General features: G+C 38.8%; 1 protein-coding gene across 1 annotated transcript in view; it reads right to left on the bottom strand.

Annotated features, from left to right (window-relative positions):
* Positions 1–1,086: 1,086 nt before the first annotated feature.
* The window catches only part of usp13 (ubiquitin specific peptidase 13), a 91,979-nt gene continuing 66,576 nt past the window's right edge, over positions 1,087–26,489 (bottom strand). The window contains exons 15-21 of the mRNA XM_073041133.1: positions 25,740–25,862; positions 19,498–19,524; positions 18,883–19,026; positions 17,935–18,119; positions 15,587–15,734; positions 9,413–9,497; positions 1,087–7,912 (exon numbers count right to left, since the gene is read on the bottom strand). Of these exons, the coding sequence (XP_072897234.1) occupies positions 7,819–7,912; positions 9,413–9,497; positions 15,587–15,734; positions 17,935–18,119; positions 18,883–19,026; positions 19,498–19,524; positions 25,740–25,862 (806 nt within the window). The 3' untranslated portion in view covers positions 1,087–7,818. The remainder of the gene's footprint in view (positions 7,913–9,412; positions 9,498–15,586; positions 15,735–17,934; positions 18,120–18,882; positions 19,027–19,497; positions 19,525–25,739; positions 25,863–26,489) is intronic.

Genomic DNA, 26,489 nt, shown 5'->3' with positions numbered 1-26,489 from the left:
ATGCACAGCACGTCAGACCTTGCAGTGGAAAGGCCACAACAGCAGTAGACTACACCAGGTTCCATTACTGTATCAAATAAAGATACAGTATGGAATTAGTTTTCTTTAATAAATTTAAGAATATCTACAGAAGAGAAAGAGAAAGGTTGCATGCTATAATATTTTCACTTTACATATCATGGAAGAGTTTTCACAGTGATAGCCTGTCAATTCTACAGTGGAGAAAGAGACTAAGAAAAATGGCTATTGAATATGTTTAAACAGGGCTGGATACTCAGCCAGATCCATCGTGGGTACCAGCCTCCCCAGCATCAAGAATGTCTTCAAAAGGTGATACCTCAAAGAGTTGACATCCACCATCCAAGACATGGCCTCTTCTCTTTACTGCCATCAGGGAGGAGGTACAGGAGCCTGAAGACACACACTCAACATTTTAGGAACAGTTTCTTCCCATCTGCCACTAGATTTCTGAATGGTCTATGAACCCATGAACACTACTACATTATTTTTGCACTATTTATTTTATATACATTTCTTATAGTAATGTATAGTATATTTATGTATCACACCGTACTGCTGCCAGAAAACAAATTTTATGATACATGCCAGTAATAATAAATCTGATTCTAATTATATTTACTCTGGATAGAAATATTATTTTAAATGAATCAGCAAATATAAAGTATCTTAATAATGGATACACTACATATTAAATATGAACTTTAGTAATAGTTTCTATTTGATCAATGGGATATTTGGGAATAATGTTGCTGAATGAATTTGTAAAACTATACAGTTGGTCTTACATTAAAATAATTAGGGAGTTGATGTACAATTTGCACACAATATTTAGAATCCATAAGTATTAATATATCCAATACTTCAAGGCAATACTCATGGCCTAAAATTTCTAAGTGAATTAATTCTTTTTCCACTTTTCATCTGATCCACTGCTGTCCACTTTTCATTACACAGCATTTAGTAATGACTTTATTTAATGTTCTTTCATGAACAAGATATGAACTTACATTAACTTATAACTTAAATAGACAATTACTAATTCAAATTGAAATGAAAACTCAAAAGCAAGTTTCAACAATATTTTATTACTTCAACGTTGTAATGGCAGCAATGAAGGTTTTTCCAAACATTTTCCAGTAACATTAATACTGATGATAGTTGTTTCTGCAAAAAAAAATTATTTGACTAGAAACAACCATACAAAGATTCTCTGCCTCACTCTGACAAATAAGTTACCTCTAAAAAACTCAATAGTGTTACAATCATACTCTAGTGTAAAACACCAGTATCGCATTAACATAAACTAGATTGATAGTTTACATTAACTGTAGAAGATCAATCTACAATCAGAGAAGATGGTTTCAGTAGCCACACCAAACTGCATAGTTCTGCACTTCTCAAAGTTGTAAAGTGACAGGCACAATCAATTAGAAAAAGGATTTAGCAAGTAAAAATGTACAGTCTTTGTACAGAAAAGTTACACGTAATTCAATTTGAAAGTTCAGAATTCCAAAGGGTAATATAAAAATTTTCACTTCCAGGCCATGACTATCCATATCAATGACTTGCAACCTAGAAGCAGTCTTTATGACAAATTGATGGAAGTTATGGGTTTCAGTGAATGGAAAAAACAAATGATAGTAATAAGGCAAGGCTAGAAGGAAAGTATACAGGAGATGAGAAGAAGAGGGAATGTGTAAATTGGGAAGACCAAGTGGAGTAAAGCAGGTGGAATGAATACTTCATAAAGATGATAAAATTTGATGTGTAAAATAGAAATCAGCTACATTTGTAAACTTTTGTGAAGTGGTAAAAAAGATTACAAGAACAGGAACTTACAAAATTTTCAAGGATACTTTCTTAGTACCTTAGTTGTGTTCTTTGTGCCATGCCGTCATTGGAATCCAGTGAAATATATGGCAAGCTAAAAGCTGTGGGTTGGTCTGGATTTAAGGATTTTCTGACCCATAGCTAGAAAAATATCACAACACATGTTATTTAAATTGCTGTCTTCTACTGCACAAGAAGCTAATGAAGATCAGTTTGGACTGGTATTGCTCAGGGTCATAAAACAAGAACAAATGTATTAAATTTGTTTAAATATCATTATTGTTGTCATAGAAGATACTCTTCATAAGGTTATATAATGCAATAGTCATGGATAGGAATAGTATTTTAAATGTTTCAGCAACCATGAAGTATCTTAATTATAAACACTACACAGTAAATAGGAATTACTTCAGTAATAGTTTCTTTCTGATCAATGGGATATTTGGAATCCTTATGGAATAATAAATGAATTTGTAAAAAAATATAAATAGATGTTCTGAAGTTCTGTGGACTATCAAACTTAAACAGATGAATTAATTTGTGTGTTGATGTATAAATTTAGAATAATATTTAGAATCTATGTGACATAGTACCAAACAGAGGTGATCACCAACTATTATATGAAACCAGTCAATGAACCACTGAAACAGCACTAAAACAATTTGCAAGACATTTTTACCAGATTAAAAGTTCATTAAACAATCAAGATTTAATGAATTTCATAGACCTAATTCCACTGATTAATTAAAGAAATAAAAACAGTGGTCCAAATGCCATTCCTGATTTCTCGTTTGGGCTTATTTTTAGTACATGCTTAAAAATAATGGTTTAAATGATGAAAAATATAAAATTTAAAAACTGGTTACTAGGAGATAGCCAACAGCTGAAGTGATATGTTTTACTGGACAACAATATTCCAGGGAAATAAATGGGCAATACACCAATGGAATTGTTCTGAATGCCAGAATATTATTGTGGGCTGAATAATGTACTCTACTGTAAAAGAAAATGTAAAAATAACTTTTTTTTTCTGTGAGAAGAATTGTTCTTCTCTCTAGGATTGTCAATTGGCAGTTTTAAAATTACTATTTCTTCACTCTAGATATTCTAACCACTTCTTGAATTTTAAGTTCATCATTTAGAGAATGTTAAAGAGATGCAAATATCATTAATCAAAGTAAATTTTAAATTATTATTCAAATTTTTAAAGTAATAATCAACAACACAATTTCAACTTGTAAGTTGCATTACTCATTCATTAGTATCCAAATTATTATTTTAATGAATGCCATTCATAATGCTGCCTGCTTTCTTGAAAACCTCTCACTGTCCTATCAACCACCAACAGCTTCTCCTTAAATAATGATAATAATTATATCATTGAATGAACTCTTAGAACTTCCTTCAGCATTGCAATTGGGAATTATTAACACCATTTGTTTTCTTCCATATACTGTATACTGTAATATGGCTTTAGTGATAATGTTTATGAGAAGTTGGTACAGACTTTGCTAATTAAAATAAACTTTAGATAAAACCAAACTGTGAAATCAACATGTAATTGTTGGCAAAGAAGCTGCCGGAGGAACTCAGTGGGTCAGGCGGCATCTGTGGAGTCAACATTTCAAGAGAGACAATGTTTCAAGTCAATATCTTGCTTAGGGTTCTTAACTCTCCCCTTCACCTGGCTAATATTACCCTGAACAACCTTTCTTTTGATTCCCTCATATCCAGTTGTCACCACAGATGAAAAGCAACTTCTTTATAAAGGAACGACCCCCAAAAAAAGAGAACCCAATATTTTGACTTTTTTGCATGTTACATTCCAGCTCTTGATGCTTCTTATGAAGATGGACAAACTAAAAGGAACATGTTCTCTAGAATCACTCATCCACAAAACACACACCCTTAGATAAATATTCGATCTTCCTTGTTAGCCTGCAAACTTCTGTTGTTACATGTTGACTGCTGTTTCACTTTTATGTGACTTGTTTCCATTTCCACCCAATACAAGGGTCTCATGTCTAATGAATGGACAAGTGATCATTAGCAAAAAAGTGTCCATTTAATACTACAGACCGAGACACATATTCTGCTGCAACTAAATTAAAATCAACAGCAGGATGATTTAACATTTAATCCATGAATATAATGTATTCATAGTATGAGCTTTTATGATCCATCAGTACCATATTTTATGAAGGCAGGTTGGAGTATTTCTGCAAAGATGAAAAATAACCAAAATACACAAAATACTGGAGGAACTTAGCAAATCAGGGAGCATCTATAGATAGGATTAACCAGAGGATATTTTGAGCTGAGACCCTTCATCAGGTCAAGAGAAATCAAAGCCAACATAAAAGCCAAAGAGAGGGCATATAATAGAGCAAAAATAGTGGGAAGTTAGAGGATTGGGAAGCTTTTATAAACCAACTAAAGACAACTAAAAAAAGTCATTTAAAAAAAGGGAAAGATGGAATACAAAAGCCAGGATACCAAAAAATTCTTCAGATACATAAAGGGTAAAAGAGAGATGAGAGTGGATATTAGACCACTGGAAAACGATGCTGGGGAGGTAGTAATGGGGGCAATGAAATAGCGGACAAACTAAGTAAGTATTTTATATCAGTCTTCACTATGGAAGACACTAGCAGGATGGTGGAAATTCCAGGTGTCAGAGGGCATGAAGTGTGTGAAGTTAACATAACTAGAGAGAAAGTACTTGTAAAACTGAAAAGTCTAAAGGTGGATAAGTCACCTGCACTAGATGGTGTACAACCCAGGGTTCTGAAAGAGGTGCTGAAGGCATTAGTAATGATCTTTCAAGAATCACGAGATTTTGGAATGGTTCCGGTAGACTGGAAAATTACAAATGGCCACTCCACTCTTCAAGAAGGGAGAGAGGAATAGGAAAGGAAACTATAGGCTAGCTAGTCTGATCTCAGTGGTTGGGAAGATGTTGGAGTCGATTATTAAGGATGAGGCCTCAGGTTACTTGGAGGCACATGATAAAATAGGGCGTAGTTAGCATGGTTTCCTCAAGGGAACATTTTGCTGACAAATCTGATGTAATTCTTTGAAGAAGTAACACGCAGGATAGACAAAGGAGAATTGGTTGATGTGTATTTGGATTTTCAGAAGTCTTATGACAAAGTGCCAAATATGAGGCTGCTCAAAAAGCTGTATTATAGGAAGATTCTAGCATGGATATAGCAATGGCTGATTGGCAGGAGGCAATGAGTGGGAAAAAAGGGAGCCTTTTCTGACTGGCTGCCCATGACTAGTGGTGTTCCACACGGATCTGCTTTGGGACCGATTTCTTTTACATTATATGTCAATGATGGAATTGATGGCTTTGTTCCAAAGCTTGCAGACAATTTGAAGATAGATGGAAGGCAGGTAGTTTTGAGAAGTAAAGAGGCTATAGGACTTAGATTAGGAGAATGGGGTAAACATGGAAAGTGGAATAGAGTGTCGGGAAGTGTGTGTTTTTGCACTTTGGTAGAAGAAGTGAAAGGGTTGACTATTTTCTAAATGGAGAGAAAATACAAAAAAAACTGAGATGCAAAGGGACTTGGGAGTCCTTGTGCAGGATTCATAAAGGTTAATTTGCAGGTTGAGTCTGTGGTGAGGAAGGCAAATGCAATGTTAGCATTTATTTCAAGGAGACTAGAATATAAAAGCAAGGATGTAATGCTGAGAATTTATAAAGCAATAATGAGGCCTCACTTGGAGTACTGAGAGCAGTTTTGGGCCCCTTATCTAAGAAAGGATGTGCTGACATTGGAGAGGATTCACGAAAATGATTCCAGGATTTAATGGTTTGTCATATAAAGAGCATTTGATGGCTTTGGACCTGGATTCACTAGAATTCAGAAGAATGAGGGTTGACCTCATTGAAACCTATAGAATGATGAAAGGCCTTGACAGAGTGGATGTGGAGAGGGTGTTTCCTATGGTTGGAGAGTATAAGACCAGAGGACATAGCCTCAGAACAGAGGGGTGTCCTTTTAGAACACAGATGAGGAGCCAGAGAGTGGAGAATCTGTGGAATTCTTTGCTACAGGCAGTTGTGGATGCCAAGTCCTTACATATATATAAGGAAGAGGTTGATAGACTCTTGATGGATCAGGGCATGAATGGATATGGTGAGAAGGCAGGAGATTGGGGCTGAGAGGAAAATTAGATCAGCCATGATAAAATGGCAGAGCAGACACAATGGGCCAGGTGGCTTAATTCTGCTCCTATATCTTATGGTCTTATGAAAATGCTGACTGTTTATTCCCCTCCATAGAACCCGCCTAACTTGCTGGGTTCCTCCAGAATTTTGTGCGTGTTGAGAAATAACCAGTATGTTTTTGAGTGACACAAATTTCAGAAGAAGTTAGTTGTCAGAAGTTGATTAGAATGGCTAAAAGTAGTTGGAATATGGCTGCTTACAAATCTTTGTTTCCTTTCCTTGATTTTCTGATACTTACACATTTCCAGCAATCACAACATCAGTTATTCTTGGGTGTGTTTTAGATCAGATTTGCCACATAGAGAAACCAAACAAAAAAAAATCTCAAAATTGGTAAAACAATCTATATTTTAAAAAAATGGGAGGAGTTTCATCTTGAACCGTACAGGTAAAATTTTGCAAATTTCCTCTTGACAGTTGTGTCCATATTACTGTCACATTAGCCACTAGGAAGCAAGTCAGATATTAAAGAACAACCTTTGTAAAGGTTTCCCATGGAGACAAAGGGAAACAGGGAAGAAAAGTGATGACATAGCTCTCCATTATATGTCTTACATGGAGTGCTGGCCTGGAGGACTCTCAAGATGCAGGAGACCCCAAGATATTGTACTGAGGGTTCTTCATTGGCCTGTCCAGAAGTGACCTTGAATAGAAGGCAGCTCTAATGTAACACTAGCCACTAATAAACGAGGCTGAGAGGTGCCGAGTGCAGAACGTTACAATGACCATGTAAACCCATTAACTGCTGTCTGCATCCTGATCTCGTGATATCATCAATAGGTGCACGACTACTGGCAAACGCCACTCACATGATGTGAGGTGACCTAAACTTCACCGGATGTGCCAGGGGTAATCTCCCAGTGGTCACAGATTAACTTGTTTCTCCAGCACACCTTTATGTGTAGATGGTGCATAAAAACAATGTGTACAATTTCTAACCACTTCTGTTTAATTTAAAGAACAGTCTGATTCTATTTGGGAGAAGCAATAAAAGTCTGGCAAGTTAATGGCAGAGTGGGAAGAAGAGAGTTAGTTTCTGGTTAGCCTTCTTACTTAGTTTGGCTGGGAATGCAATGCTAGAGATCTAAAATATCCTAACATGAAGTGTAACCAAGTGAGATAGTGTATGATTCTAGACTTGATGACCCTACCATGGGCACACGTTTGACTTCGGAGGAGTAAGCTTTAGTGTGAAGGCATGGGTTTATTCAAATTCATGAACTAAATCAGTAACTCAAAGGCACTTAAATATCCTGTTGGTGCCAAATACAATAACTCTTCCTTTATTAAATCCTATTTAGAAGGGAAGAGGGAAAACTTTAAAAAAACACGAGACTTTGTGGGGTGTTTTCATTCTGTGGTGAAATGCTCATTCAACAAAACTGAACAATAAGTCACACAAATAGACCACAATAAGGGCAATGAGAAAGAATGACGATGTCTCGATGAATTATAAATTTGATAAAGTCAGTTCAAAGTAAACTGATAGCACACACCTCTGATCAGCTTCCCCAGCTTTTCCAGATGCAATTCAAAACAAAAAGTGTCAATATATTAAACAATAAAAAAATTTTATATCAAACATATTGCATTTTAGTTTTCTATAAATAAGATATTTGCACAGTAATGACAGAATCCAGTTTCCCCTCAAACCTTTGACAGTTTGTAGATTTTATTTGCACTTTGGAAAGAAGATAGGTTATGGCTTTCATATAAAGCTCTCAAGCTTAATAGGCAATCCGTTGATAAAAGTAAATATATCCCAGATCTTTAGGAGGTTTCTCTGAAGTGTAGACTTTATGGTCATTGTAGATTACCCATCTGATCAGAAGAAATAAAGAAGCAATGAACCGGTGCAGAATTGCAAATACATGTGAGACACAAACCCTGTTTCAGTATGAAATACTCAATTATCTGTCAACATTTTATTTCAGCTTTCAGAAATTCTTTGTCTCAGAAGTTACTATTAAATATACTGTCTGACTAACTCAAGTACTCACAGTATCCTCAAAAACCCTTGAAAATCGCAGTACATGATGAAAAAAAACAAAAGCAAATAGGGTGTAAGGCTTAAATGGAGGCATGGAGCTTATAACATATTGGTTAGCTCTCAACCACATCCGGTTTCAGTTATTAAACATTTGGAAGGCTTATCTAGGTGCCTGAGGACATGGGATTTCAAGTGACGTGCTTAGACTGTAGAAGTTGAGCCAAAAGCAATTACTGAAGATGCAGAATCTCAAATCAAACCAGTAAATATTAAACATATCAAGTCAGACAGCTTCTACGGAGAGAAAGACAGAGTCGACTTTTCAGGATGACAAACATTAAATCTTCCAAAGTTCAATGTAAAGTACATACAGTATCTGTTGCCATATACAACTCTGAGATTCTCTGTAACAAGAGTTGACACTCAGAATGACAAACGTTAAATCTTTCAACACAGATGACTGACTTGCTGAGGACTTTCAGAATTTTCTGTTTTGTGGGGAGAATCTCTTGAGGCAAAGGAGATTTGAAGGAGTCAGGTGTACAAGATCATGACTAAGTGTGGGCAGGGTAAACAGAGAGAACCTTTTCCCTTTGGCAGATAATTCAAGGAAAACATAGGGGCAAGCAAGGTAGACAGGGGGAAAATAGGTTTGCTCTGAGAGTTGTATGGACTTAACAGGCCAACAGTTTTCTGTCTATGTCAAAGACAAAAACATCTGATATTTAAAGTGAAAGGAAAAGGCACAGGAAGCATTTGAGATAAATTTCATAAAAAAGACTCAAAAAGTGACTTATAAACTGAAACAACACACACAAAATGCTGGAGGAACTTAGCAAGCCAGACAGCATCTATGGAAATGAATCTCTTCTTTAGGATGAAGGGTCTCAGCCCGATATGTCGACTGTTCATTCATTTCCATAAATGCTACCTAACTTGCTGAGCTCCTCCAGCATTTTGTGTGTTGTCACTCTGGATTTCAAGCATCTGCAGACTTTCTCGTGTTTATAAACTGGAATACAGTTCCTGAAAAGTTTTCAAAATAAAGTCATTTAGGGATTTTGAAAAGGAATTAAACAGCGCTTGATTGCAGGGCCGCATGGGAAAAGAATAAGACTGGAATTGATAAGATAGCCTTACAATGAGCTGTAAGGACTTTGTGGGCCAACTTTGTTCTCCTGAGATTAAGTTGAATTTGCATAATTCTAGTGGAAAACAAAATAGGCCTGCTCGAAGGAACTGGTCAAAATTAAATTTGTGTTACTAACTGTAATCTTAACAACATCTTAAGTAAATTTTAAGAGATCCCTCCCAAACAAGTAAGTGCTTACCTTCCTTCCTTTTTGATATGGCAAACATAGTGACCAGACATTGTGGATTCTCCCATGTGGCTAATGAAAGCAAATAACTCATATCCTGCAGATTGAATCAAATCATTGATTACTAAATTCCAGTTTGTATCAAGCAGACAAAACTATACAAAACCCAGTTCCAGCTCCTGTTTGAGTTTAAAAGATTAACCAAATCTACAGAAATCTTAATGATAATCTAGAATAAAGCCAGCTTTTCAGAGAGGTCAAAAGTTCAAAGTAAAATTTATTATCAGTGTACATACACATCACCACGTACAACCCTGAGTTTCCTACAGGAATACGCAGCAAATCTACAGAACAGTAACTATAAACAGAATCAATGAAAGAACAAACAGAGCATAGAAGACAACAAGCTGTACAAATGCAAATATAAATGAAGAGCAGTAAATAACGAGAACATGAAATAACAAGATGCAAAGTCCTTAAACTGAGGGCATTTGTTGTGGAAACATCTCAACAGATGAGTATAGAATTTCTCTTTTGTTCAAGAGCATGATGGTTGTGGGGTGGTAACTGTTCTTGAACCTGGTGGAGCAAGTCCTGAGGCTCCAGTACCTTCTATCTAGTGACAGCAGCGAGAAGAGCGTGGCCTGGGTGACGAGGACCTGTGATGATTGATCTGCTTTCCTATGAAAGTATTTCATGTATACGTGCTCAGTGGTTGGGAGGGCTTTTCCCATGATGTACTGGGCTGAATCACGGGAAAATGACATACTCGGTGGAATGAGTCTCTGGCTAAATGTACTCTTGTGCCTAACCAGTACATTATGGTGTGGATGGGAGTCATTGTCCAAGATGGCATGCAACTTGGAAAGCATCCTCTTTTCAGACACCACCGTCAGAGAGTCCAGTTCCACCCCCACAACATCACTGGCCTTACGAATGAGTTTGTTGATTCTGTTTGTGTCTGCTACCCTCAGCCTACTGCCCCAGCACACAACAGCAAACATGATAGCACTGGCCACCACAGCCTCGTACAACATCCTCAGCATCGTCCGGCAGATGTTAAAGGACCTCAGTCTCCTCAGGAAATAGAGACGGCTCTGACCCTTCTTGTAGACAGCCTCAGTGTTCTTTGACGTTTGTCAAAGTTTTTGATGTCATGCCGAATTTCCACAGACTCCTAAGAAAGTTGAGGCGCTGTCGTGCTTTCTTTGTAATTACATTTATATGATAGATCCAGGACAGGCCCTCTGAGATAGCAACTCCCAGGAATTTAAAGTTCCTCACCCTCTCCACCACTGATCCTCCGATGAGGACTGGCTCATGGATCTCTGGTTTCCCTCTCCTGAAGTCTGCAATCAATTCCTTGGGCTTACTGACATTGAGTGAGAGGTTGTTGTTATGATGCCACTCACTCTCCTGTATAGTAATTGAAACAGATTACCACACTCTCCTTGGACACCGACCGGTATGACTGAAGCTGCTTGAAGCAGGTGGGTACCACACACTGTCGGAGCGAGAGATTGAAAATATCCGTAAACACACCGGCCAGCTAGTCAGCACGCCGTCCTGACTGGATGCTTTCCAGAGTGTACCATTGCAAAACCAGAAATCATGAACAGCTGAGTATTTCCAGTTTACCTAACTGAAGGGTGCACTGTCTGTTTTTATTGCAGTGCACATATTTAACAAACAGATCGGTGAAAATTGTAGTTTTCTCAGAGTTATTATGTGGATGGAAAAAAACTGGAGAATTTATTCGCTGGTGAAAAGCCTTACACAAATTTCCAGGATACCTAAGAGTGTGGAAATGTGATATTTGGTAACCTTAAATTAAAATCAAGTAAGAAAATTGCAAAACTGTAAACAGATCAATAAAATTTTCATCAAAAGGTAAATAATGTTGAGGTTAAACATTCTGATAGCATGGCAAAAACCAGGATTTATTAAGGAACATTTGTCTGCTGTAATGGGTTTGATTTAATCCTGATGGCATGGATTATCCTCTAAACAAATTCCACATTGAATTCAATGTGGTCCGTATCTTCCAGATGTTGCTCATTGTAACCCGAAGGATTTGCAGTAGAAATTCAAGAAATATTTTGATCCAGTTCAAGATGGCAATGCTGAAGCTGAGCAACAACTTACTGGCAGTTAACAATATTTACTTACTTTATTTTTAATACTTTTTCTGGTCAATAATCACTGCAAACAATGAAGTGGCGAGCAAAGGCTGAGTCGAGGGTCAAACCGTGTGAGGTGAGGTCGAGGCAAATTCAAGGCGAAGTCAGGGCAAGGTTGAGGCACATTTGAGACAAAATTGGGGCAAGCAGAATGGAGCGAAGTCGGAGTGGTGGAGAGGCAGATTCGAGGCCGGTCCACCTAAACTGAGAGCGAGGTCTGATTGATCTAAGTGCCGAGCTGAAGTCACGTATGGGCTGAAACCTGGTGGTGGGGTCCAGGCCCAGAGCATATTGATGTGTCAAGGCCGGGACCTAGAGTGAGGAACGACCCAAATTTTGGACGATTTAAATGCTGGGCCAGAGGGATTGAAAAGGCAGGTTGTCAGACCGGTTCCACGATGTTTACTCGGCTCTGCAATGAACCGAGGTAGAGGCTGTGGCCTGCTCCGGGCTTCGTTCTAAATGCTATTTACTTACTTTTCTGGTTTAATGGGTTGTTTTTTTTCCCTTCTCTGAACAGTGGGTGCTCGTTTTTTTTTTTAAATGAGTTCTTTTGCATTTCCTTGCTTTGTGGCTGCCTGTAAGCAGGTAAATCTCAAAGTTGCATAGTATATACATACTTTGAACTTCGATCCTCTTGGAAAAGTTGAACAACTCAGCTTTCCATTCAAGTGTTACATTTTAAAATTTCTGTACTGGGCATTATTAAGACCCATACCACAAATCACTGCAAAACAATAAAGTGGTGAGCAAAGGCTGAGTCGAGGGTCAAACCGTGCAGGTGCAAGGTGAGGTCGAGGCATATTCAAGGCGAAGTCAGGGTAAGGTTGAAGCATATTCTAGAAAACATCTTGGAAATCATCATCAGCAATAACTTCCCACTCATGAAGACGCGGCCATGATGTTCAAGATGTGGGATCTGTCCAATGAGGGGAACAAACATCCTTTCACAGAGCCTGCAGCAGGGATTCCCAGACAGCCTTCAATGGATTCTACATTGGCCACAGTGGTGACCACCTATCTACAAATGGAAAAGAATATTCGATGGTGGGTAGGGGTTTAGGGCAGGGTACACGATGGACACAGTTCATGTTTCCTACATCTGGACCGTTTTTCAATATTTTTGCTGAAGACTGAAGTGGTGTAGAATGCGCACTCTGACCGCTGCAGTCTCAGTTGAGCTTTGCCATAGATCAAAAATCAGTTGCATAATAAAGGGAGCTTAAATCTTAACAGGCAAGCGCTTTGGACATCCAGAAATAGGTGCCTTAGTTAGAACTGTCAAAATAACATGACAACAGACCCTGATCGAGGCTATTATTGTTTCTTTAGCACAAGATGAAGTCAGCGCAATCTAACTCAAATGGAAGGCTCCCTGCTGAGCAAAGTAGCAGTAAATTGCCTTTTTTTTATGAAATGCAAAGAAATAGCTAATGGCATGGGGAAAGTTGTTTATAACGTCAGAAACATAAACAAAAAACATTCAGTACGGAACAGGTCATGCAGCATGCGTATGAATTAACATTTCAGGTCAGCCCCTTGTTATCAGAATGATTATCCCCTATTTTCCGCCCTTTGTGCTTATCCTCTTTTAAAAATGTCTTTATTTTGCTGTTCTAACAAAGGTATTATGCCCTCAAAAGCTAATTTATAACCTCCAAAATATACTGTACCTATATATTGAGAGAAACAATATTGTCAGCAAGTGAATGCTCACAGTTCAGTGTGAAGGGGCATTCTGGGGGTCTCCAGACCTGGCAAAATCCTTGTGAATCTTTTTTGCGCCCTCTCTAGCTTAGTCACACTCTTCCTATGTCACCATATACAGTCATTTTCATATGGGCCTTCACGATAAATACAAGAAACACAACAGAATCATTAAAAGGCCACAACTGACAGGACGGACAAACGACCAATATGCAAAAAAATATAAACTGTGCAAATACAAACAGAAAGGAAAAAAATAAATATTATTATAAATAACCAAGCAATAAATATCACAAACAAGAGATGAAGAGTCCTTGAAAGTGAGTCCATAGATTGTGGGAACAACTCAGTGATGGAGCAAGTGAAGTTATCACCTCTGTTTCAAGAGCCCGATGGCTGAGGGGTAATAGCTGTTCCTGAGCCTGGTGGTAAAAGTCCTGAGACTCCCATGCCTTCTTCTTGATGGCAGCAGTGAGAAGAGAAACATCAGGTGGTCCTGATGAAGGGTCTTGGCCCAAAACGTTGATGATGTGTTCTTTTCCATAAATGCTGTCTGGCCTGCTGAGTTCCTTCAGCATTTTGTGATCATCTGCAGATTTTATCTTGTTTGAGAAGGGAACATAGCCTGGGAAGTGGAGATCCTTGATGATAGATGCTGCCTTCCTGTGACAGCGTTCTATGTAGATGTGCTTAAAGGTTACAGAGGCTACAAAGGTTACCCATGATGAACTGAGCACTACTCTTTGTTGGCTCTTCCATTCAAGGGCACTGGTGTTTCCATACCAAGCCGGGATGCAACCAGGCAACATACTCTCCACCAGACATCCATAAAAGTTTTTCAAAATTTTAGAGGTCATGTCAAATCTTTACAAACTTTTAAGAAAGAAGAGGCACTGCTGTGCCTTCTTAACAATGGCACTTACTTGCTGGATAAAAAGTGACTTGAGATCCTCTGAAATGATAACACCGAGGAAGTTAAAGTTGCTGACCCTCTCCACCTCTGATAAGGACTTCAGTTTCCTCCTCCTTGGTCTTACTGACATTGACTGAAAGGTTGTTGTTGTACCACCACTCTGCCGGATTTTTATCTCCCTCCTATATGCTGATTTATCACCACTTTTGTTTTGGCTAACGACAGTGGCGTCGTCGGCAAATTTAAATATGGCATTGCAGCTAACCCTCATAGTCATGAGTCTACAGTGAGTAGAGCAGAGGGCTAAGCACACAACCTTGTGGTGCACCTGTGCTAGTGGTGAATGTGGAGGAGATGTTGTCGTCAGGGTCTGCAACTGAGGACATCAAGGATCCAGTTGCACAAGGAGGTAGTGCGGCCTAAGTCTTGAAGCTTATTGATCAGCTTTGAGGGGATAATAGTATTAAACGCCAAACTGCTGTCAATGAAGAGCATCCAGATGTGTGCATCTTTACTGTCCAGATGTTCCAGAGTTGAGTGAAGAGTAAATGAGATGGCATCAACTGTGGACCTGTTGCTCCAGCAGGCAAAATGAAATGGATCCAACTTGCTTCTAAACAGGAATTGATATGTCTTATCACCAACAACTCAAAACACTTCATCACAGTGGATGCAGGTACTGCTGGACAATAGTCACTTAGGCAGATTACTAACAATATTTGGCAAAACATCAATGACCTGAAATGTTAACTCTTTGGTACCTCACTACAAATATTTCCTGACCAGTTGAACAGTTACATCATTTGTCAGGTTTCCATCATCCACAGTAAAATGCTGTTGTGTTGCGCTTTAGGTAGTACATGAGATTATAAGGACTAGGAGCAGGAGAAGCACTTACATTCTCTCAAGCCTTTTCTAACATTGGATACTGGGTAATGTCACCTCTGACCTCAAATCCATTTTCCTGCCCACTCTCCATCTCACTTGAAATTTCTAATGTCCGGAAATCTACCTCAGCCTTAAAGTTATGAACTCGGGACTGAAATCTCTGAGTCCCAAAGGTCCACAACTCCCAAAAGAAAATTTCCTTTTCTGTTCTAAGGCCTGAAGCAATGCCCTCCACATCCTCACAGCATCCACTTTGTCAACTTTCCCTTTAGAACAGGTGTCCCCAACCTTCTTTATGCTATGGAGCCTTACCGTTAATCGAGGGGCCCCTGAACCCCAGATTAGGAACTCCTGCTTTAGAATACTAAGTTTCAAAGAGATTACATTCTTCCAAATGCTGGGCAGAATAGACCTGATCTACACAAATCATTCCTCATTAGATAAGCTCAGGGACCAAACCGTTGTATCTTCAGTGCACAGCCTTTTAAGATAACCTACTTCCAGGTCCGTCCTTGATTCTGGGGCCGGCCGGCTCTGTTTCCGTATCGTTGTGTGATTGTGAGTCAACCTCCGACGTCGCCTCGCTTTCATCCTCGCTGTCTGCGTGTGTGAAGATCCAGTCCAATGCTCTCTCCAAGTTGTTATTCTACAAAAGGAGCAATATTGAGATTAAGCGCAAGTTTATAATTAAATCCGAGTCCCGCTAAAAATGATCTGCACCACATCTTCAGGTTGAAAAGTGAACAGAACATCACTAATGAAGACATCATACCCCCAACTTGCATTGTCCATAATTAAATGAGCAACTAACTATATTAAAGCTTTTGCATTAACTATCTCAATAGCTTAGAATTCTTAATTGCTTATAACGATATGGAAGGAGGCCATTCAGCCCATCAGGCCTATACTTGATCAGCAATTCCATGAATCCATTCCCCTCTCTTTCTCCTGTAGCCCTGCATCATTTTCTTCTCACATATCCATAAACTCTCACTTTGTTCTTTGGTCATTTATCTGCATTTGCACAATCTATAGGAGCTAATTAACCTACCAGCATGTCAGAGAACTGAAACACCCAGCAGAACACAGTCCCAGGGGCAAACATGCAAACTCTACACAGATAATAGGATTGAACCCGAGTCCCTGGAGCTGTGAGACATCAGTACCAACATGCCACCATACAATTAAAAAGAATGTGTCAAGCTATATGTAGGGCAGTTCAATACGTACCTGAAATGAATGCAGACAACTCTGTTATCATTAGCTGAATCTGAGTCTCATCACAGTTTCAATCACATACAAAAATAGAAAATGAAAGAAATATTTATTTTGGTCATTGGCCTGAAATATTGGCCCAGAATTTATGGTTGTAATGAGGACAAAATAGTTAGTGTTAACCTTCTTACTCTGTGAAGCTAACAGCAACTTCTGGCACGTGTAGGTTTGCGGTTAAACACTGAAGACCTGAAGGAGTTTCTATCCAGTGAATAAGGCAGCTAACTGAAGCCTTCAAGAAGAAACCAATGACCTCACCATTTTTATAGACTATTTTCACAACAAACACCACTGAAAACATTGCACCTTGTTGTGAACGAGCATTAGGGTGTCGCTGGGTCTGTAAATGCCATCGCCTTCATATGTTCCTGTTCCCTCAAGTCTCATGATCCCTTCAAAAATCACATGAGTTTTATAATAAGAATTAAACATTTCCTTCTTTGTAATGTAGCTTACGGTTCATGCTTCATCATTGTTGGCAATTCCATATAGACAGAGAGATTTAGCATAGAAACTCTCCTTTGTCCCACCAAGTTTAGAGCTACAGCTACCAGCCTCCCATTTACATGAAACCTACATTAATGTTGTTGAAGACTATGATATCTATAATATTTTCCTCCCCCCACAACTGAGTCCTCTGATTCTCTCACTCACCTATGCACAAAGGGCAATTTTACAGTGGCCATCCTACCTCCAAACTCCCACATCTTTAGTACGTGGGAAGTAACTGAAAGAAACCTATAGTCGCAGGAAGTACATGAAAACAGTCAGGAGCGGAAGGGGTGATCAGTTTCACATTCCTGGTGTCAACATCTCTGAGGATCTATCCTCAGCTCAACATTGATGCAATTACAAAGAAGGCTTGAGAGCAGCTATATTCCATTAGGAGTTTGAGGGAGTATTGATAACTCATGAAAGACTCTAGCAAGTTTCTACCGATGTACTGTGGAGAACTTTCTAACTGGTTGCAAAACCACCAGCTATGGAGGGGCCACTGCACAGGATCGAAGGACGCTGCAGCAGGTTGCAAACTCAGTCAGCTCCGTCAATGGGCACTAGCCTTTCCACCATCAAGAACATCTTCAAAAGGCGATGCCCAATAGAGGCGGCATTGCTCATTAAGGACCCCCATGGCCTAGGACATGCTTCCTTCTTGTTACTACCATCAGAGAGGAGGTACAAGAGCCTGAAAACACACACTCAACATTTTAGGGATAGTTTCTTTGGCTCTGACATCAGATTTCTGAACGGACAATGAACCGTTCAGATATATAGATAGATACAGATATTAATCATGATTGATTCAGTCTCCTCACAGACAGCACCTGAGGTCAGGATTAAACCTGAGTTTTTGGCACTGTGAGGTGCCAGTATTCCACAGAAAACCCTCCATCCTGCACTGTAACACCCTAGTCAGAGGATTGCTGGAGGCTTGATGCCTCCCATTCTGGTGCAGCTCACCCCTCAACGTTGTACCAGTTAAGGTAGTTCCATTCACTTGCTGTTCTTCATTAACAACCTATATTATCATTTCTTTTCCTTTTAAAAATATAACACATGCTCAGACTTACAGTTGCTTTCAATGCTTGGATGGCTTGGCTCCTGTGAAACCCCATTGATGTGATAATGGCAACAATCTCTTCTGGTGGCTGGTTCTTCGTTGAGGAGGCTCCTCCAGCGAGACCAACCTCATACTGACCCAACTCAGTAGTGCCAAGTTCATTACATCCTGATAGTGCCAGTGGCTCAGCAAAATCTAGTGGGAAGAGTAGGAAATTAAGACAAATTAACTTATTAATAAATTACCTCCAATTGTAATTGCTTTGGTTGTGGCAGTGTGGCTTTCAACAGTTAAAGCATTATGCTCTGGAGTTCCAAAAACTCCTTGCTCTTTTATGATACTTTTTAAAAACTATGGAGATATTTTTTTTTGTAAGTTTTAGATCACCTGCCCTATTATGTCTTGATGTGGCTAGTCAACAGTTTTTATTTGAGAACACTTCCCTTAAATGCCACCAACATTTCTGCAATGCTGAAGTGATATATAAATAGAAACTGCAAGATCTAAAATTTCAATTCTGGTCCGTGTGCCAAGCCGACGACAACATTGCAATAAGCGCAACCAACGTGCCTTCTTCTGTAATAGCACTGCCCTTGTGGATGGTTTTATGGCCCTCATCTTATTTTATAAACATATCCTCAGAAGTTATGCATTGCAATTTAACATATGAAGGCAAATCTGAAACACATACACTGCCAGAGTGGTAATCAATAACTACAGCATCAGATTTTCTCACAATACTTACTTAAAAGCTGCAGATCCTTAGATCAACATAGCACCTTCACATTTCTGAATAACTAGTTGTAGTTTTATTCTTGGTTTGTGCAAAGCCTGCCAGAATAAAGTCAGCCAACGATAACATGCATCCCATTGAAAATTATAAATGGAATTTAGGGACTGCATGCCTTGTCGGAAAACCCTGACGTTTACCTGTTGGCCATTAGGCCTTTTTCCTTACCAGGTTCTTCCATGTGTGCTATGATCCAGTTAAAGGCCAACTCAGCTCCCAAATTTCCAGTGTAGTAAACCGCTTTCCGACATGCCTCCAGGGGAAATCCCATCTCAGCCAGCTGCATTACTGCTGATTCATCTATTTCAGGAACTGCAGAAAAAGGGGCACACTTGGAAAAAAATCAGAAAATAAAAGACCGACCTTCTCAGAATACAACTGATATAAAATTATACCACACGTCAGGATTGTCAATGATCTGCACATTTTAAAAAATCTCTAGCACACTACATATTATTAGTGAAAATTGTTGCTCAGCAGAGCTGTATCAAGTATGAGAATGTGAGAAGAAGACAGGTATTGACTGGAATTACATTACCAGAAGAAATTAACAGTTTGGATCTGCTTTTAATATTATTGCAATGGGTATTAACTTAGCAAGTAGTTGGGGAGCTTTGTACAAGAAGATATAATTTTCAGATTTGAGACTGAAAGCATGCTTTTGGAAAAGCTCTTGTAGAAACAAACAATGAAAAGTTGGGATTAAAGTGAAGTACAGTCCATTAATGGATAAGGAAAAGTCATAAATATATTTGCTAAAGTAAAATTGAAAATAATACATACTCTCCATGAAATGATTCAGCAGATGACCTGAAAGATAAAACAACAACATTAGTTTTCATTTGCTACCCAGTAACAAACTTTTGCTTTCCAACGCTCCGAAAGATACTGACTGATCTCCAGAACTATAAGAAGTCGGCAATACCTCTACACAAGAGTAATTCAGTTGACACAAATACATCATAGTCCAATCTGATTTTGACACCCTCATTCATTCGCTATAGTTCATTCTATAACCTCAAGAGCAACAATCTCCAGCAAATTGCCCAAATTGGCTCTGACACCCACTGTTACCCAACAAGGATCAGGTAACTCAGCAAACTCACTGGATGCAATACCTCTCTGATTTCCACAAGTCAACACTACACCAACTGGAGATGAAAGAGAATGCAAATGCTGCAATCTGGAACAACACACAAAATGGTGAAGGAACTCAGCAGGTCAGGCAACATCTATAGAAGGAAGTGTACAGTCGACAAGACTATTCATCTAAACTGAAAGGTAGAGGAGAGTTACAGACCGAAAGATCCTCCACTCCATCTTTCAGTCCAGATAGTGTCTTGACCTGAAACAGCAACCAACCATTTCCCTTCATAGATGCTTCCTGACCTGCTAAGTTCCTCCAGCATTTTTGTGTATTATGACACTGACTAGACTGGTTAGTTAATCAACAAGACCTCTATTTGTTGAATCAAAAGAGATTTCGAAAACACACTTTATTCAGAAAGTATGTCTATGACAGCTAAAATACAGTCGGTGGCCACTTTATTCGGTACACCTGCTTGTTAATTCATATATTCAGCCAATCATGTGGCAGCAACTCAATGTTTAAAAGCATGAAGAAATAGTCAAGAGGTTCAGTTGTTGTTCAGACCAAATATCAGAACGGGGAAGAAATGTGATCTAAGTGACTTTGACAGTGGAATGATTGTTGGTGCCAGACGGGATGGTTTGAGTATCTCAGAAACTGCTGATCTCCTGGGATTTTCATGCACAACAGTCTCTGGAGTTTACAGAGCAAACATCCCAAAATGCTTCAGAAATTCTGATGTTTTTCGAATCACCAGCACAATTTTTACCCGCTCCCTTAAGGCTAATGTACAAACCCCATTTCCAGAAAAGTTGGGATATTTTCCAAAATGCAATAAAAACAAAAATCTGTGATATGTTAATTCACATGAACCTTTATTTAACTGACAAAAGTACAAAGAAAAGATTTTCAATAGTTTTACTGACCAACTTAATTGTATTTTGTAAATATACACAAATTTAGAATTTGATGGCTGCAACACACTCAACAAAAGTTGGGACAGAGGCATGTTTACCATTGTGTTACATCACCTTTCCTTTTAATAACACTTTTTAATCATTTGGAACTGAGGATACTAATTGTAGTAGATATGCAATTGGAAATTTTGTCCATTCTTGCTCGATATAAGACTTGAGCTGCTCAACAGTCCGTGGTCTCCGTTGTCTGATTCTCCTCTTCATGATGTGCCATACATTTTCAATAGGAGATAGATCTGGACTGGCAGCAGGCCAGTCAAGCACACGCACTCTACAAAGCCACGCTGTTGTAGCCCGTGCAGAATGTGGTCTGGCATTGTCCTGCTGAAATAAGCATGGACGTCCCGGGAAGAGACGTCGCCTTGATGGCAACATGTGTCTCTCTAAAATCCTAATATACGCCTCAGAGTCAATGGTACCTTCACATACATGCAACTCACCCATGCCGTGGGCACTGATGCACCCCCATACCATCACAGATGCTGGCTTTTGCACATTTCGCTGATAACAATCAGGATGGTCGTTTTCATCTTTGGCACGGAGAATTTGACGCCCGTTTTTTTCGAAAACTAGCTGAAATGTGGACTCATCTGACCACAGCACACGGTTCCACAGTCTTTCGGTCCATCTGAGATGAGCTCGGGCCCAGAGAACTCGCCGGCGTTTCTGCATAGAGTTGATGTATGGTTTCCTCCTTGCGTAATACAGTTTCAAGTTGCATTTCTGGATGCAGCGACAGACTGTATTAAGTGACAATGGTTTTCTGAAGTACTCCTGAGCCCAGGTGGCTATAATTGTCACAGTAGCATGACGGCTTCTTAGGCAATGCCGCCTGAGGGCTCAAAGATCACACGCATTCAACAGTGGTTTCCGACCCTGCCTTTTACGCACTGAGATGTCTCTGAATTCTCTGAATCTTTTCACAATATTATGTACTGTAGATGTTGAAAGACCTAAATTCTCTGCAATCTTGCGTTGGGAAATGTTCCTTTTGAACTGACTAACAATTCTCTCACAAATTTTGGCACAAAGGGGTGAGCCACGACCCATCCTTGCTTGCAAAGACTGAGCCTTTGATGGATGCTACTTTTATACCCAGTCATGATACCTCTCCTGCTACCAATTAGCCTGCTTAATGTGGAGTCTTCCAAACCGGTGTTACTTGAAGATTCTGTGCACTTTTCAATCTTAATTTAACTCTGTCCCAACTTTTGTTGAGTGTGTTGCAGCCATCAAATTCTAAATTTGTGTATATTTACAAAATACAATTAAGTTGGTCAGTAAAACTATTGAAAATCTTTTCTTTGTACTTTCGTCAGTTAAATAAGGGTTCACATGAATTAACATATCACAGATTTTTGTTTTTATTGTATTTTGGAAAATATCCCAGCTTTTCTGGAAATGGGGTTTGTATGTCTATCCTGGAGAAAGCATGTTGATTCAAATATATGTAATTTTAATCTCTCAATGAAAATGTGCAGCATTTGCACCAAATGGCTGATTCTTAATAGTTCAAAGATTTTATTTCAACTTTGACATAATTTCCTGTCAATTTTCTGATTTCTCTGTACCTCATAAACTATACAATGCCTTTGGATTTTGTTACTTGAGGGGAATCACGATGCTTTTTTTGTTTTCGTAGTACAATGTCGGTTCCGATCAGTACTTTGATAAACCTTCTCTGAACTGCTTCCAACACAACAGCATCTTTCCTCAAACATGAAGACCAATATAGTACATGGCATGGCATTCCATTAATGGCCTATATCAGTGAAGGATAACCTCCCGACTCTGTATTTAATCCTCCTGCAAATAAATGAGAACATTCTGTCACATTTCCTAATTCCATGCCCCAACTACATGTTCTTGTGACACATACAACAGGACACACAATTCTTTGTGCATCCCAAAGCTATGCAACCTCTTCCTATTTATCCTTCTTCTTATTTTGTTCCTGCCAAAATGGACAATCCTCATTCTTCTTTTGCCTGATCTTTGCACATTCTCTTACCTTTGTGGCCTCACATCCTCTTCATCATTTACTTTCAGGGAGTTTAGCAAACACACCTTTTGGTGTCTTTATCCCAGTAATTTATATCAATTAGAAAATTATCTCAAATGATCCAGCACTGATCCCTCTGGCCAATCAGAAAAAGAACCATTTACGCCAGCTTGGTTTCTTTTTAGCCAGCGAACCTTTCTCCTCACTGACACATTACCTCCTCCATCATGAGCTTTCATCTTCTGCAATGATCCTAGGTGCAACACCTTAGGAAATCCCTTCTGGAAATCCAAATATCATACATCCACCAGTTTCCTTTATCCGCAAAACAAGTTATTTTTTCAAAGAATAAAAATATCGACCAATTATGATCACCCTTTTAAACATGGTCAGCTTTGCCTGATTACCTTGAATTTTTCCAAGGGCTCTGTTATAATTCACTTAACTTTAACTTCTAATAATTTTGCCCTTTCAAAAGTTAAGCTCTCTAGCCTTTGGCTTCCTGTCGAATATCTCCTCTTCCTTTCTGAATAAAAATATTTCCTTTACTATTTTTTTATTTAATGAAACTTTGCCCAAATCCAGGGAATTTCTGAAAATCAAAAGTAACTCATCAGTTATTTCACAAACTACTTTTTTTTTAAGACCCTAGATGAAGTCAATCAGGATCCAAGGACTTTAGTCAGTAGCTCCAACAATGCTAGTGATTACAAATTTGCAGTTGTTCCTTAATTTCTTCATCTTTCCTTGTAACTATTTTTGGAACATTACTTGTGTCCTCTACAGTGAAGACTGGAACAAAATACCAATCTAATTTACCTGTGGCCTCCTTGTTTTCCATTACTAATTCTCCACACTCACTTTCTATTGGACCAATGCTCACCTTATTAACTAGTTTCCTTTTCAAAGTAAGGACAGAAACTCTTACTGCCTTCTTCATAGTTCTAGCTCACTTTATGTCATAGTTCAATATTTCCTTTATAGTTTTAGTGTGTTTACATATATCGTTCCAACTTCTGACCTGCCATCTATTTTTGTACAATAACTTGTTTTTTCTTTAAGCTTAATATGATCTTTAACTTGACGTGGATGTACCCACAAGTACCCAGGGGTGCACCTGGATGACAGGCTTGAGTGGAGCAGCAACACAGAGGCTGTGTACAGGAAGGGCCAGAGTTGCCTCTACTTTCTGAGGTCCTTTGGAGTATGAAGGCCTCTCCTTCACATGCTCTACAGTCTGTTGTTGGCAGTACAATCTTCTATGCAGTGGTGTGCTGGGGCAATGGCATCAACACGGGTAATGCCAAAAGGCTCAATAAACTGATTAGAAAGGCTGACTTTATTATAGGAGTCAAACTGGACACACTGGCGACTGTGGTAGAACAAAGGACCCTGTGGAAAATCCTGACAACTCTGGACAATGTTTCTCACCCTCTGAAGTCACCTGGGATGAACAGAGGAGCACTTTTAGTAATAGGTTAAGACAACTGCGCTGCTTGAAAGAGCTCTATGTGAGGTCATTCTTATCCTCTGACATTAGGCTCTATAATGAGTCAATTATGAGGTAACCTATTTTTTAATTCTTTCTTACTTCTCATCTATCATTTGTATATTTATACACTTGTCATGCCACTGTGACATTGCAATTTCATTTGGGATCAATAAACTATCTATCTAATTTCAACAGATAGATAGATAGATAGATACTTTATTCATCCCCATGGGGAAATTCAACTTTTTTCCAATGTCCCATACACTTGTTGTAGCAAAACTAATTACATACAATACTTAACTCAGTAAAAAAATATGATATGCATCTAAATCACTATCTCAAAAAGCATTAATAATAGCTTTTAAAAAGTTCTTGTCCTGGCGGTAGAATTGTAAAGCCTAATGGCATTGGGGAGTATTGACCTCTTCATCCTGTCTGAGGAGCATTGCATCGATAGTAACCTGTTGCTGAAACTGCTTCTCTGTCAGGTGGATCCTCCATTGAAATTTTACCTTCCCACCTTTAAGTCTAACAATGAAATCTATGGGAATTATCCCATGGTGCATGCAATTCCCAGCCATATCCTAATGCAATGTATATGCATTTTTGCTTCAAGGATACTAATAATTTGTATTCTAGAGCATTAAAAGAAGTGGCTGTGAGAACAGTGAATATTCCTAAAATAATTTGTTTTACAAAGCCCGAAGCCTCTAAAACCTAATGTTGGAATTAAGAGTTCATCACAGTTTTTAATGAGGTGAATTAAGTTCAAGGCCATCGTGTCTCCTCAAAAACAATTTGTAAATGTTAGTGCTGTGTTTCTCCAAAGATAAGCAAACAAACATAAAAAAAAAAGGACTAAGACAAGAAAATGTGCAGATGCTGGAAATTCAAGCAACACACACAAAATGTTGGAGGAACTCAGCAGGCCGGGCAGCATCTATGGAAAAGAGTAAACGGTCGATGTTTCAGGCTGGGACCCTGTTGATAGAAAATAGGACAGGAGAGGCCACTCAGCCCTCTGGATTTACTTCACCATTCAATACAATCAAGTTTTATTTACCTATCTCAATAACATATCTTCCCACTTATTCCTTGATGCTTTATGCCTGGAATTTTATCAATTTCCTTCTTAAGAATAACTCATGAATGAGATAATAAATTCCAGAGATTCATCACCCTATGAGGGAATATGTCTTTCCTCATGTCAGTCCTAAAGCTCTTATTCTGAGACTCCTCATTTGAAAATCCCACAGCCACATTCCCCCATTCTTATTTTTCACCCTCTAATCTGTGGAAATTATTCCCATTATCTATAGAGCTCTGGAAAATAACTCACGATTCACTGTTTTGACAGTTACCTCCTCTACAGCTCTAGATTGAAAATGCTTACACATTGCTTCAATGAGATGAACAGGTCACAGGGAGAATGGAGCAGTAAACTGTGATGTAAGAATGAGTTACCTTTACTTTGATCAGTGATGACAATGGGTGGAGAAATATCAGGCAGTTCTTCCTCTCCAGGTTGCAAACCTGTTGCTCTGAGGTGGGAGACATCTAGGAGATCTGGCATGTCTATCGAGACATCTGAAACACAGTGCAGAGAAAAACTATAGTCGTGCGATGTGCCTTACAACACATATGGACTTAAATAGCCAAACAACTTTTATGTTCAGGAAAAATGAGCAGCAGCAAGTAACAAAGCACATTTTTTTAAAAACTACAACTAAAATATTTCACACTTTACCCCTTAACTAAAATCTTCAAATTTCAAAGTAAATTTATCAAAATACATATACTACCCTGAGATTCATTATCTTGCAGGCATTCACAGCAAATACAAGAAACACAATAGAATCAAAGAACGACTGACCCCATCCAATGTGCAAAAGACAACAAACTGTGCAAACAGAAAGAGAAAGAAATAAAGAAATAATATAAATGATAATAAATAAGCAATAAATATCGAGAACGTGAGATTAAGAGTCTTGAAAGTAAGTTCATAGTTTGTGAGAACATTTCAGTGACGGGGTGAGTGAAGTTGAAGTTAACCCTTCTGGTTCTGGAGCCTGATAGCTGAGGGGTAATAACTGAACCTAGTGGTGTGGGTCCTGAGACTGCTGTACCTCCTTCCTGATAGCAGCAGCAAAAGGAATGGTGGCAGTCCTTGATGATGGATGCTACTTTCCTGTGACAGCGCTCCATGTAGATATG

Source organism: Hemitrygon akajei, chromosome 3 (genome assembly GCF_048418815.1).
Source record: "Hemitrygon akajei chromosome 3, sHemAka1.3, whole genome shotgun sequence".
NCBI classification, from domain to species: domain Eukaryota; kingdom Metazoa; phylum Chordata; class Chondrichthyes; order Myliobatiformes; family Dasyatidae; genus Hemitrygon; species Hemitrygon akajei.
Note: the sequence above shows the minus strand (reverse complement) of the source record. Positions and strands in the feature narration are given on the sequence as shown.